Source organism: Ammospiza caudacuta, chromosome 6, assembly GCF_027887145.1.
Source record: "Ammospiza caudacuta isolate bAmmCau1 chromosome 6, bAmmCau1.pri, whole genome shotgun sequence".
In the NCBI taxonomy this organism is placed as follows: domain Eukaryota; kingdom Metazoa; phylum Chordata; class Aves; order Passeriformes; family Passerellidae; genus Ammospiza; species Ammospiza caudacuta.
Genome location: NC_080598.1, coordinates 50,389,736 through 50,404,729, shown reverse-complemented (window position 1 = coordinate 50,404,729; position 14,994 = coordinate 50,389,736). Strand labels below are relative to the sequence as shown.

The 14,994-nt window shown below is 41.4% G+C and overlaps 1 protein-coding gene across 2 annotated transcripts in view; it reads left to right on the top strand.

Annotated features, from left to right (window-relative positions):
* The window catches only part of ITPK1 (inositol-tetrakisphosphate 1-kinase), a 151,227-nt gene that overhangs the window by 40,406 nt on the left and 95,827 nt on the right, over positions 1–14,994 (top strand). For both annotated transcript variants that reach the window (XM_058807929.1, XM_058807928.1), the window contains one exon: positions 7,098–7,122. In XM_058807929.1, coding sequence (XP_058663912.1) covers positions 7,098–7,122 — 25 coding nt within the window. The remainder of the gene's footprint in view (positions 1–7,097; positions 7,123–14,994) is intronic.

Genomic DNA, 14,994 nt, shown 5'->3' with positions numbered 1-14,994 from the left:
AAAAAATGCCCAATCTCTTTTAGAGATCCAAGAAATGAAAAAACATTTTGCATATTGCACATTTCTCATGCATGTCTCAGTGGATGTCTGCCCTCTATGAAAACTCCCAAAACATTTATTCAAGGCTGTTTGCCAAAGTTTTGGAGAGTTGTAGAGCCTATGCTGCCTTTGGTTTCAGAGTTAGTAGATTAAAAGCCCTTTCTAGGTGAAAGCTGGCTTGGCAGACATGCCTTTCTCTCTGTACCCATTGGCTTTAGCAGAGTGGAGGTGTGCTTTTGTTTTGTCTTGTGGTGTGCAGATCTGCAGAACCTGCAGTACCAGGCTGGGGCCTGGCAGAGCCTCGTCTCACTGGCCATACTGAACTGGTGGTCTTTGTGCAGAGAAGATGAGAGCAGCTGAAGCTTGTCAGAACACCAAGACACATCTCCAGTCTAGAGATAAAGATGTCATGTGGGACAGTGACAAATGCTTTGCACAAGTCCAGGTTGATGCCATCAGTTGCTCTTCCTTTAGCCACCAAATTTGGCAGACACAATTTGCTAGCTGTCCCCAGTCACCTCTGTATTTGCCAAGACTCTTAGTATGGTTTCTAGGAGGATCTATTCCATGATCTTGCTGGGGAGTCCCCTGTGAGCTTCAGGTGTTGTGAATGTAAGGCTGTTCCTGTCTGTGTGCACAGGGCCTCATCTGCTTGTTCTCCCGGTCAGGTGCTCTGTGTCACCTGTCCTGACCCAAAAGCTCTCGGTGTGCTCCTCATCCATTGCCAGACACAGCTCCTTGCACTCCAGCTGCTTATTGACATAGAGAGGATGACTCCCTTGCCTGTCCTTCCTAAAGAGCTGGAATCCTCCATTCCAAGTCCCCAGTAATAGGAACCTTTGCACCATGCTCATGTTTCTAGAAGCCTCTAATATCTTCTGCAAGAAGAGTTTTTTTAATGTAAAGATGAATACCATGTCTGTCCCTGGAAGGGATATTGTCTTTTGCCTCATGATTCTACTGCCTCTTCTCAGGTCTCTTTGAGCCATCACTGATGTCTCATGACCTTAGAAAGACTTCTGAAAGGGATGGGTCATGTGTTTGCTTTCTGCATGCTAAGGGTCATATTAACATTGGGGTGACTGGGGTCATGAGGAGACAAAGGGAACTGGGAGCAGAGAGGACGTGTGTGCTTTTTGCAGTGCTTAAGGAGGCAAGCAGTTTATTGAAGCCAAAGGATGGTGCTAGAGCAATTTAGCCTGCAAATTTGAAGGACTCTGACCTTTGGGAAATTAATGTTTTGTAATGGAAGATACAGTTCCAAAACAGCTTGGTTTGAAGGTGGTTTTTAATAAGGTTATAAAGAGATCACATGGTGTGGCTGCTTGCCATAGCTGGGAGCTGGATCTGATAATGTCTGGTGGGGTAAGGCTATGGCTAAAGGCTGAACCCTGCCCAGTTGCTTGTAATTGTCATCAGGTACTAAATCTGTCTCTGAATGTCTGGTAGGATGAATAACTCCTGGCCTTTAATAATTTTTCTCTGCAGCTGTTAATCACTCCTTCTTCCCACTGATGATTTTTCAGGGTTTTTTTTCCTCTCAAAAGACTGTGGTTAAAGGTTTTGTCCTGCTGGGAAAGTAGCAAGTAGAGGCTCCCAGAACCTGGGGTCACTAGTTCCAAGAAAAGAGTCTGGCAGAGCTCAGCAGCACTGATCCATCTTAAATGCCTAGTTTAAAAAGAAAACAGATTCTTTTGAGTTTGTATTTACTGTCTTTTGGTTTTTATAACTTGGGATACACAGATTTTATTTCCACACTAAGTGGTTTTTTTTTAGTGCTGAAATTAGGAGCTTTGTAATGTTTTGTTAAACAGACTGAAACTTTTTCTTAATATTTAGTGACTAAAGGCAGTTTATTTCCTTTAGTTACTGCTTGCAGTGCCTGTTTTCTTTCTTTCATGGCTTTTTCCACCCTTTTGCTTGAATGTCTGAAGCATTAATGTTGGATGCTTCACTTTATCATTGCTCTTTCAGGATGAAGGGTTAGTGGGCTTCCACCTGTATCTTTGCTGTGAAATGTTGTGTGTGTTGTAGTGGGAATTTATGGCACTGCAGGTGAATACCAGAGCGATGCTGCTTGAGCTCTACCAAGATCCTCTCTTATTTTCTAGTCCCTTTCAGGGCACTTTGTTCTGGTAACAGCACTCTTAAGAAGCATTTTTATGGCTGTAAATGGGATGATATAATGCTTTGAAGGTGTGGAGAATATCAATCAGATGGTTCTACCAAATGTCATGTGAATGGGGTGGTGGTGTGAAAAGCACTTATGGCATTGTAGTGTCTGATGTATGAGGGCTTCTATTACTTGGACTATTCCCTGTTTATACAAACAAGGAAGAAATGCACAAATGTGGCTGCCTTCTGTGGAGTTTTATCCTACTTGAAAGGTGTTCCATGACAGCCCAAAGTCTTGGGGTTTTTTCAGCCCACCTAAAGAGCACTTAGAGTTTGAGGTGAGATGTTTTCTCTCCTGTACTGCATTAGCTGTACCTACCAGACTGTAAAGGTGCACTCTATTGCCTTTCTTCTTTGCATCTGTGATGCTTTACAGACTGAGGAAATTGAGAACTCTCTCCCCCAAATGCCAGCTTTTGGTCCGTTTCAGACATAAAACTTTCCAGAATACAGATTAGTGGGGAAAAGCTTGCTAAAAGGTAAGTGTAGTTGGATATTAATTGGTAAAAATAATTGATTAATTGCCTGCTTGATAATCTGTGTGCAAAAAACCAAGCCACAAAAGGTCCTCCCTCTTTTTACAGCTGAGTCTGCCATGTTTCAGATGCCCTGTCCACGTGTACTGATGGCTGTGGCTGAGAACTGGAGCCCCTGGACAGTGAGCACCCAAATACTGGAGTTACTGCTTGGTTTTTTCCCTACTAGACAATAAGTTGGCATCTATCAGTGATGAAAAATAATAAAAGCAAGGATTGTCACGAATATTTAATAAAAAAAAAGTCAAGTATTCTGCTGATGGAAAAGCTAAGGCAACTGAGCTGAGCTTGCCTTTATGCCAGGAGGGGAAATGGGCCATCCACAATGCTGGGGCTCCTGTATTGGCTGGTTTTCAGTGTGGTGGAAAGTCTTAGTGCCTACAGATTTTTGCTCTGATGCATTAATATTTATAAGCTCCCTCTAATGTCAGTGTATTGGTTTTCTGTGAAAATGCTTTTTTTAAGATTAAAGCAATACATTCTTCTTTTTCTTCTTATTTGCTACTTCTTTACATAGGAAATTTTCAAAGTGATGTCTGAAAAAGTTAACTTCACTGCATGTATGATAGAAAGTTTGGCTTTACTTTTCAAATTGTAAATTCCATTTGGGATTTTTCAGTCTATCATACAGGAAAAACAATTTGCTTAATTTAACCATGACTATGATATACAACCTGATAGTAATTTTCTCTCTTTTAATTATCATTCACTATGATATTCAAGTCCTAGGTGCTGTGGGGAATTAGTCCAAACAGTTTACTTTGAGTGTTTAAAAAAAACCCAATCCCAACCCCAAAAGCCAGCTATTCTACATAGTTTGAGGCTCTGGTAAAACATCAATTTCAAGACATTGATTAATGTGCTTTTAGTAACTTGATATTGAATTCTTCTTTAAATCCATACATCATTCCAACTTAAACATGAAGTCAACTAGCATGGTAATTATTTTAATTGCTGTTGAGTACAGGGAATGTTGCATTATCCAGTAGAGTTATTCACTGGTTTCAGGTATAGAACTAATAAGCTGGAACAAGCTTTAGGGATCTGTTTGATATTGCAGACTAATGCAGCAGTTACTTAAATGTTTCTGGTTTTCCTGTAAATGTTGCAGTGTGTAGATCATCTTTGAAATTAGAAGTATTTTAAAATTAGTGACCTCTGGGAATGTAGTTTAGAACTGACCATTTTTCAAATGTCTATTCAATGAAAGTAGAGAGACACAGTCTCTCTTTGACACAGCTGAGTTGCCTCTTCAGAGGCAGAAGGGAAGTACAGCTAATAATGACCTTTCTTTTTCCTCAGAAAGAGAGATTTGTCAGGAGGCAGCTAGGCCAGCTGGGAATGGGAGCCCTTCCCCTGGTAGCCAGTGGCTCACTTTCAGACTCTGCATGGGGAGCTAGAAAGTCATGGACAATACCTTGAGGGACACAAGAATAGTTGTCAGCACACCAGGTGAAGTAGTCATCCCATGCTGTCCTGTCAATCATGCCCTGCCTGACCTCTGCTAAGGAAACAGCCCAAAAGAATGTACATGAGAGTGGTAGGATGTATTTTTCTTACTGGCTTTTTAAAGCACAGTAGGAAGAAGTGGTAACTGGTCCATGGCTCAGACTCCCAGCACAGTTCATTCAGCAACTGTCTTGTCTCCATTGTGTGTCCTGCACAGGCAACCCCTTGTTGGGGAATTATGGCCCACAGTCTGTTTCATTCTCTCTGTTTACTCTGTGTTTTGAAGGTCCTAGAGTTTCTTGTGCATAGGATCAGCTTTCTTTCCATGCCTGACCCCAACCCCTTTCCCAGGTGACATAAGGCAGTGTGTGTGGTTAGGTGGTATTGCATGCTTGGTTGCATCAGGGATATCTTCTGCCCTGAGCCTGCTGCTGTGACCTGCCTGGCTGAAAAGCCTGAAGTCACTGGCTTAGGAAATCTTCTGGCCAGGGAATCAGCTAATTACAAAACAGGTGCATGGTGGCTTGACATCCTTATTGTTTGGATACTTCTTGTTTTTAAAATAACTTATTTTCAAATTACGATATTTTGGTAGAGGATTTTTTCCCAAATTAAGTAGTCCTCAAAATGCTTCTATGGTTTCTTGTCCCCTGGGTTTAAGTAGAAAAGGTTCTCATATTTCAGGTAACAAAAAGGACATCCTGCTCCCCTCTGAAAAGGGGAAGACCAGCTACAAGCCAGTCTTGGTAATTGCTTCCTTCTTCCTGTACCTTTTTAAGCATGTGTGGCATTGTACCTAAGAGCAGGCACCCCTCCTCTCCATTCCCATGTGCTGTTCTGGCTTCTTCCCTCCTGCTGGGACAGTGCAGTTGGTTCCAGTAAGTCCCAGAACGTTTGCAAAGTTCATTTTGGGGGGATTACAGAAACCATTTGGACTGATTCTCTCTCAAATGGGTTTGGCACCCAGCTCACGAATATTTATCTTCCTCAAAGTAGAATAAAAGCTTATTCAGTGTGTATGTAGGCATGACAAGAAATGCATCTTTTGCCATCAGTCACTATCCTTCCAGGGACTGTGGTGCAGTTTTGTCTGAAGTTTGGTATATTTCCATGGTAGTTTTGAGTTTTGTTTACTCCAGGGCACACACAGCAAAAATGTTTGATTATTTTAAGTTTTAGCTTACAATACCTGGAATGCTTCTGAGTAGTCTGCTGCCCTAATTTATAAAATAGCATTCCCCACCTAATTTTTCTTATTTTTCTTGCTTAGCTCTGTGAAAATCATGGTTTCAACAATTTGGCTATTAACTCTTTCTCTGCAAGATTCATATTTTCTTCTCATCACAGAGCTGGAACACATCTGGCCAGCCTCAAGTGATGATCTACAGTTGGGCTTCCCACATCATAATAGCAGTATATTAAACACCCACCACTTAACAGCTGCTGTTATCTGCAAGAGGGCTTTGAAATTCTTTGCAAGAGGTGCTTGGTTTCATTTTCTCTTTTATTTCCTTGCTGAGCTTTCACAACAGGCTCTCTGCTGTGTCTGTGCATTGAATGCTGCTTCTAGGCCAGAGAGACTCCAGACTGGTAAAGTGGAAGAGGGGGCAATTTGTGTCATAGATGCTGATTGATCGCCTGTCCCTTTGGGCATCCTTGTAATGGCCTCCCAGAAGAAAGGCCTACTGTCTTGGGTGGAAAACTGGAGGAGCCTTTGTGTATTCAGCAGTGTGCAGCATTTGTGACTGTGGACAACAACAAAGACACTCTCAGATAGAAAAGCACTGAGGGCAGTTAGGCAGTCCAGTTCTATGACCTCCCAAAAAAAAGGGACTTTGATTTTCATATATAGGGCTACTGGCACAAGGAAGAGAGATTCCTGTCTTGTGCTCACCGAGGCTTTTCATTTTTAGGTTAAATTTCCTATGTCTTCAAAGTGAGAAGATTCTAACTTATTTAAATAGCCTGCATGTACTGGGAGGAGGGCATGGAGCAGGAGTGGCTGGGCTTTGTGCCAGGGATTCAGTTCTGCTCTCAAGCCTAGTGCAGAAATGGTTTGTTTGGCTTGATAGCTTGTCAAAGGCAGTGACTGAGCGTTGTCTGACTGCATGTACCTGAATCTCAATTCTCATACCATCAGAGTAGACAACTGTCTCTACAGATCTGCCTAAGTTGGCTCTACCAATTGCAGTTCTCAGCGTTTTGGTTTATAATTCATAGGCCTCTCCAGTCTCTCATTGCTGGAGATGCAGGATCACTGGAATGATTCTCCATATGGCCAAAGGCTTGGTCCTTTCTGATAAACCTCAAGTATTGGAATTGTGCTCTTGAAGGAATCAGACTGACTGCAAGTCTTTAAACCTGAAGTCTAGGGTGGGATCCTGTGTACCAAGATGATGGGGGTAGAATAAGACTCTAAATAAGAGGATAAATGGCTGCAAGGTGCTGTGTTAATTCTCCTTGACATTTATACATGTATCCTTGATTCAAAAGAAAAGATCTGTCAAGCATGCAGAATGTGCTGTGGTGCAATTTGCACACTCTGAGGGCAGATGAGAAATGAAAAGCAAACTAGATCTAATTAAAACCGAGATGCTTCCTCTGTAATATCAGCCACTTCCTACCTGTGCTCACCTAACAGCCCTGTCAGTCCCAGCACTGCAGCTGCTTAGTATTCATCTTGCCTTACTTCTGGGGACATGAGTCAGAATCTGCCAAAGTGCTTCCTAGACAGGGAATGAAACTGAACAAGTGCTTTCCTGAATTTGAATCAGGTTGTTAGTGCAGATTTTTATTGTTTGCATTCTAGTATGAAGCAGTGCTTTTCCATTAGTTTTTGTTTTTACATTTTCCCCACATTTCCAACACTAACATTTCCTTTTTTTTTTCTTTTTTCAGGAAAAGAGGCGTAGAAGTAGTGCAGGTGAGTAAAGGTTCTATTTTCTTGTAAAGAAGGCTTACTGATTTTAAATGCTGTCGTTTGGATGCCAATATGACCTGGGCTTAATGATTTTTCTTTCCATTCAGTTCTTTATGACAGATACTGCTTTTGGATAGACAGGATTCCCCTTTTATGAAGCCTGTGTTGAACCCACATGCAGTCCAGCTTAATAGGTGCCCTAGTGAAAGTGGTAATGCAGTTAGGCTTTTCTTGTGTCTGTCAATTAATAAGTTCTGATAGTTGATTAGGTGATGTTAGTCTTTTAATTGCATTCACAGAATACAATTAACAGAAACAGGATTTGCCCTTTGAAAAAAGAAAGCTATGGCAGAAGCAATGATCTTGTAACCGAATGAGCAGAGAAATGATACTAAAGTGCTTTCAAGTTGTGGCCCTTCTACAGATAAGTTCAGGTGTTGACTACATTTGTTCTTTCCCAGCTCTGAATGGTCATATTTCACACAAGATGTTACTTAAAGGATGGTGTCAGCTTGTGAAAGGAATTATGTTACATGTCAGCTGTAACATAGAGCACTATAAGCTCTAGAAGGTGAAGGGGAAGCATGCTCCTCCTTTCTGGCTTATTTTGTGTGCTTAGAAGAACTGTATGTCATAGGTTTCACTCTTGCTGATACTTACCTCGTGCTCATTTTGAACTCTGAAGTGGTGAGTTCCTCACTGCCTCAATAGCAGCAATAGAAAAGAGAGGAGGAAAATGGTATGTTAGCCTTGGGTAATTAAGGTTGCTCTGAAATCCATGTGAGAGGTGCTTCCCAACACCAGCAGGGAGCAGGAGAAAAGCACTTAACACAAAATAAATTGAAATACCAGGCCATGTTATTTTAAAGAATCCACTGTCAGAAAAGACTTAAAAACTTCTCATTGCTAGTTAAAATGGAGAGTATGTCTTTCAGTCATGAGTGGTTGTCAGAGAACTGCATTGTGTTAGAAGGATAAAGGGCACGTACTTTACTGGCTGTGTTTAACCTATCACCACTGCTGCATCATCTTCCTTTCCTGTACCTCCTGTTGCTTAGAGCTAAAGGGCAGTTTCTTTCATCAGTTTTGATAATGGCATTACCAGATTGATAAAAACAAACCAGCATTTACAAAGCACAGCTCGATCAGGAGCGCAGGGAGAAAGCTAGCCCATATTTGTGTCACTGTCTAGGGGACATTATTATTTAATACCTCAGTGTATTACAGTCCAATGCCTGCATGTTATGTGTGCCTTGCACCTGCACTGTACATTTATGCAGCAAGGGGCTTGTGAGATGAATTCAGTGATGCATCCATTAGTTGAGCAGAGGGCAGATTCCATTTTACCTCATGGATTAAAGTTATTATCTTTCCATAGGTTTGTGTAGCTTAATGGCTACGAAATTATTGGAAAGTATTTATTTATTGTAATAGCATTTTGGGAAACATTTGGACAGAACTAGACAGGAGTTTGTCCCCATAAAAATGCTTTATGCTCTCATAATTTATCATCTCATATTTGACAGTGTGGTTGAGATGTCAGACTGATCTATAGTGGGAATTTGTGCCCCAAAGGCATACCTCAATCCCTGGTGCCTGCTGCTCTGCTGGAACAGGATGTATTGAAGTGTGTGATCACCCTTTGCCTATCACTTGCATGTTGCTGCATATAACCCAATGTGCTTCAGCCAGTAGGGAAGGTATCAGGAACGGGCTCTTGGCTCATCCCTTATTGCTAGAAACTTTTGCTTGAAGCACCTTGCATAACCTGTCCCCCTAGCCCTGCTTCCAGATGAAGGATTGTCTTGATGTCCATCTGGTGCACAAGGTTTATTTGACAGGGAATATTGTCTTCCTGTGTCAAGCAGCTGCAGCATTTCTTTGATTTGCTTCCCATTCTCCTTTAAAGAACCTGTCCTGTTAGAGAGAAACCAGCTCTTAGGTCTGACAGTAAGCATGTAAATCAAAACTCAACATACACAGGATGTTTACCTGATTTCTTTTTTACATAAATTCAGAATTTTTCTGAAGTAGACTTGCTTTCCAGTAAGAAGTAGTGAGTTGGAAGGTGAGGTTTAGTTACTGGCTTCTAGAGAGCAAAGCATGAGGGACTGGTATGTGCTGACTTCTGTGAACGTACATCAAATTATTCTTTTCCAAAGAGGTTTCACAGGAGCAGGAAAGGATTTTCTACTACTAAAGCAAAGTCTTGGAAGTCTTCAAATAAGCATCTGTGTGACTTCTGTTTCCCTCATGCAGGGAGGATTTAGGATAGTCCTCTCTTCTTTGGCTAGACAGATTAAATTCTTTTATTTTGCTTTCTTAGAGCAAATTGTGCTTTATAGATTGACTGAGCTGCTGCTAGACCGCAATTAACATTTCATGACTTGTGTTCAGGTTTTGTGTTTTGTCTTCTCTCACCCTTCCACTTTCAGCAGAGAGAGTGGTTCCAGGTTTCTATTTTTATTGAGTGGGGAGACATGCACATCCTCCAAAGAAAAATAAAACAAGAGTGGCAGTGGGATGCTAAGCAGGTATTCTCCTTTATCTAGCAGTAAGACCTTAATTAAAGCATCACATTGAAAACAAACAGAAAGCATCTCAGCTTGTGTGGTGATAAATAATTGGGGTTTTTTAGAAATACTGATTATTTTCTAACATAAAAATTCACTGTGAAGTCAAGGTGCAAGAGCTGAAATGTGCAACATTATATAGTACAACTGAGTAACATCCACCAAGCTAGCTGGCTTAGAAGATGGTACAGTAGATTAATTAAATAAAAAGCTTTCAAGGTTATCAACTTTCCAAAGACAATATGAGTCTGAGCCTGTACCCAAACATTTGGGAGCCTGAATAGGATTAACTAATTTGTTTTTCTGGTGGACATAGCAAAACTCTGAGTAGAAGCATCCTTAGAATCTGGCAATGTTCTAGGATCTAGGTTTGCTTTCTGCAGCTTAAATCCAAGTCAGTGGGGCAGCCATAAACCAGTGTTATATTACAAGGAAAAAAAACAAAAAAGCAATTTACTAGCTTTTCAAGGTGGGCTCTTGACAGAATACTGTGCTGCCTCTCTCACCTTATTATGGGGCATTTACTTATTTTTTTAAAAGCAGGGATCACTTGAGTATCAGGGAGCTTTTTGAATTAGTGCTTACTTGTTGGTGAGGAAGCACTCTTGTTCTGGTTTTGCAGGAGAGACTGAGGGATGTGTCCCATTTCTCCCAGGGAACCTGTTGCAGTTCCAGCCCCAGTGCTGCTGGGGTCTGTGCTGCAATCTGTGCTGCAGAAATTTCAGCTGCAGCTCTCTGGGAAGGGCTGTGGGGCCACTGGCTTGTGCTGTTGTGTGGGCACGAAGGCAGGAGCAATGAAAGGTGGTCAGCAGGGCTGGGGCTGCTGGCTTTCTTCCAGTGAAAGGCAGCTTTATTAAAGTGTTCTGGATTTAAAGTATTCTGAATGAAATGCTCTTGTGGTTCCTGTGGCAGTTCCAAACCCTCTCCTTTCTTACTGGCTCTTCCCACCATTCACAGCTGCCTGCTCAGCTGGTGTGACTTGAGCTGGTGGCCAGAGAAGGGTAGAGATGCCCTGAGCAGGTGACAGACATGACCAGAGCCCATCTGCCATGGCCTGCAGGCAGTTGCTAGGCAGGCAGCAGCTGGCAAGGCTGAGGCAGAACAGCTCTTGTGCTGGCATTGGGGTGACTTGCCAGAAAATGCTTAAACGGAAGCATTTCTTAATCAATTCATCACTGTTTCAAGGGGAAGACTGCTTATGAAGCTGCAGTGGATGGCTGATGAGGTGTTTATCATTAAAAAAAGCTATTTTATGTAATGATATCTACAAATAAGGGTTTTATATAGTGTCTTCATACCTTGTTCAATTTCCAGCCCTCCATCACTCAAATTAGTGGAGGGCAAAATTTAGGATTGAAAATTGTTGGTTCTTCTTTAGCTAGTAAAGTAGCCAGTTTCTTATGACTGTGCTCTGGTAAGGGAGAGAAAAAACATCTATCTTGTTTTTCAGGAAAAATCTGTTGGCTTAGTTTGAAGAATGTAAGAGTGAAAACATGTGCACTGGAGTGGAAATCATCACAAGTACCTCTGATAGAGACATGCATTTATTTTTGTTTCACAAGCTATGCAAAACCAGAATAATTAGCTGCAGCCCTTTGGCTTCTGACAAATTGCCAGTCTGGCTTTTGTGTGACTGAGTTTGGAGCCTTCGTATTTCTCGTGACTTCAAAGCAGTTTCAAGCACTTCCACACCCAAACTTTCCTTGAGCTCTTGCTCACATTTTTGAATTCTAAAACAGTGAAGATTCCCTATTTTGGGGTGGATGATTTTGGATCAAATGAACACTAGTGCTCTTCTATCTTAGAAGGATGTTCTAGTCAGTTGTCTATAAAAGTGGGATTAGTTGTATTTCAAAATGCATGCTTTTTAATAGCAGAGGGATATGAAGGAGAGCATGTTTTCTGATGTGGAGCAGCTGATTATAGTAATTACAATGGTCTCAACTGCTGTCTTGTTTTTCCCTCAACTTTCTGGGAATAGAGATATTTGAAATCTTTTATTTTGGAGAAGACTGTCCTTTGAGACATGGGTTTTCTTGAAGCCTGCAAAGGAGAATTCAGGGTGCCACTATTTAATTCTTCAATCAAAGTGAAAAACTAATGACAGTGGTTTCTACTATTTGTTGCCAGGGATCTGTTGTTTTCTAGAAATTAGGAGAGGTTTATTTTCACATGAAATATTAATGGAATAAGCTTGAAACAGCAGTGTTCTAACCAAGAAAATGAGCTTGTAAAATATATATTTGGTAGCACGTACAGAAAGATGTAACTGGAAAGCTTCCAAAGCAAGCAAGGTTGTTGAGATGTTGGAGGGTTGGCCCTCTAGCACTGGGAGAAGAAAGTTTATTTTTACATGCATGCCAGGCCTTCAGTAAAGTCAGTCCCTGTTTTCCTGAGAATGGCAGCCTGCTTTGCCTTTGGTGCATTTTTGGAAGTGATGCTATAGAGGCTCTCCAGCCCTTCCCAGTCTGAATTGTGTTATGTACTTTGCATGTGTTTGATGGTGGGGGGACACTGCTTAAAATCTTGGAAAGCTCCTCATACTTCTTAGTGTCAGTGCTACAAAGGGTGTGCTAAGCACACAAAGTAGGATCTTCCAAAAAAGTGCATTAATCCCAATTTGAACCCAGAAACAGCAGAAATGTGGAAGAACAAATCCCAGGCAGAATCCTCCCCCAATCCTTCTCAGTAGGGGAGATCCTTCTGTGTGAGACCTTTGTGGCAGCTGAGCAGCAGCATTACCCAGCAGGAATGCAGCACAGGTTCCAGTGCAGGGAGAGATGACCTTGGCACAGTGCTTTACATTGCATCAGCACGCTCGTCACTGAGGTACAGCATGGGCCCTTCTGGTCCACTGGGGAAGAATAATAAATACACATCTGTTTGGGCAGGGAAGGGAGAGAAAGCTATGGAACATTCTCACCGTGTGGATTAAGCAGATCAAATGGACAACAAACACTTATTCCTAAAAATTAGTCAGAGTAAGCCAAACAAATCAAATTCCATTTATTTTCACTTTTGGTGAGTGAGAGAGAGAACCATGAAGAAATTTTTGTGTCCCAGAGAGAGTCTCTTACTGACTGGTTTGACTGCTTTTTTTGATGGCGAATCCCAGTGGGTTCTGCAGTCAGTTGCAAACAACACCTGTGTATGTGAAAACAGTGCTAAGATTTAGAAATGTGTAACTAATGCATAATGAATGGCTGTCAGGTTGGAGCTTGTACTGTTCTGGCCTATGGAGCCAGCTCTACCCAGTGCCTTTGCCTTCCCCCTGCTCCTTGGTATGTAGTGATGAGGCAGTGATTCCTAACAGTGCTAAAGGCAGGGAGCTGGGAAGTCCTGAGTGGAAGTCCAGTCCCTGTGGGACCTCTCCCCAAGATTTTGGTGGCTGTAATGGGATTGAAATTGCAGTGGGGAATTGCCTTGCTTTGTCACTTACTGCAGGCACTTTAGGCAAGTCCCTTACAGATTCTGCCTCTGTTTCCTAACAAAGTTAATATTCCACATAGTGGAATGCTATTTAAGTTACTTTCAGATATGTAAATGGGTAGATTTAAAGACAAATGAGTGTGTGAAGGAAAACAGGGCTGTTAATTTCTGAAGACTGCTGTATAATATTCATTCTGTCATTAGCCTAGGTCTTCCCACATACTTCTTCCAAAGCTTCATAAATCCCTCATCAAGAAATGGTATGGATAAAGTAAGACCCTCAAACAAATGCTGGCTTGTAAAACTATTTGCCTATTTTTGGAGCCTACAGTCCCAGTCTTTGCACAAAATCACTGTTAGACAGTGCTTTTTTGAATCATGATTATTGCAAGTGCCTGTTGGCTAGCAAAGACTTGGCTTTGAGTCTGCATTAAACAATAAAATTATTTGTCTCACTGGATGCAGGTGTTGTGATATGGTATCAAAACAGGCACATGGAGTGTGTTCAGAGGCACATGATTCAGGAAATGCCTCATTTTAAAACCACCCTGTCTCATTTGTTTTGCTGAAACTGCACAGTCAGTGTTGAAGTACAAATATGCATGTAGCTCTTTTGACCTTTTCTGAAGTTTTTTCTTGGAGTAGGAAGGATGGGGAGTTAATATGATACCATGACAAGTGTGACTGTACCTCTGACTCTGTACTCTCCCAGATGAATGCCCTGTCCTTTGTATGTTTTGGGGGTGAAGTCATGCAGTTCTCTGCTCTGTCAGAGTTGCAAGCTTATTCCTGTCACAGCAGTTGAAACCTTGCCTTCAGTCCTGGGGTTTGGTTCCACAGAGATGTTTTTTAGGAGCCATGACTCATATACCCACTGTAGCTCAGACCTGGTTGCTTCCAACAGAAACTTTATAGAGAGAACATCATCAGAACAGTGGAGGAGGCTGTGTGTGTGCCTGTCCTCCTCAGTGAGGGTGCTGGTAGATCTGAGCTGCAGAAGTTCAGTGGAGCTTGAGGAAGTCTTTTCAGTGTATGTTGACTCTTCTTTCTCCAGCTTCTGCAAGACTTACTCCTTTGATCTGTGGCCTGAGATAATTATATCTGAAAATATTGCATGCTTGTTTAGTCTTCTGGCACTTCACAATTAAAGGGGATAAACATATTAATGTTGCAAGAGTGAATGGTTCCAACAAAACCTGATGCTTAAAGACATAAGCCCTAAAGTTTCTTAGGTTTTTCTGTATTTGGTCTTTAGCCTTAAGCTAGAGAATCTCCTAATGCATGTACTTAAGCTGCCTCTATATAAAACAGAGCGCAATCAAATACAGCCAAAACTGGAAATGTTTTCCTCAACTTCATTGCCTTTAGGAAATACAGCAGAAGACAGAAGAGTGGCTTCAACTTAACTAGGACAGCTGAACTTCTGCCCCATCCCCTTTTTTTCTCTCCAAGGGGCACTGTGTTTTAAGGATGATGTCTTTTGCTAGAATAAGTTTTTTTTTTTTTCACTTTAATTCTGCATTTCTGGAGAAAGCAATACACTTGGTTTTTCTTTTAATTTCTTTTTGCAAAGGTGTAGACCGCTTTGCTGTATGTCTAAAAGTAGAGATTGGACAGAAGGAGTTTCTGCATATGTTATAGGGGTTTTCTGTGCCTTTGGTTGTTACTTTGCAATATCTCTATGGTGGTTTGAAAATAACTTGGTTTTTGGTGAAGAGGAAAAGGAGTCAGCCATGGAAGTGGCTCTAATATTGACCTTTTGATGGAAAATACTTCTGGACTTCTTGACAGTTTATTTTTAATGACTCTCAATTTTTCAGTAAAATTTACTGCTAATGGTAATTTTGCATGGTACCAAAAGCAGTGCAATTAA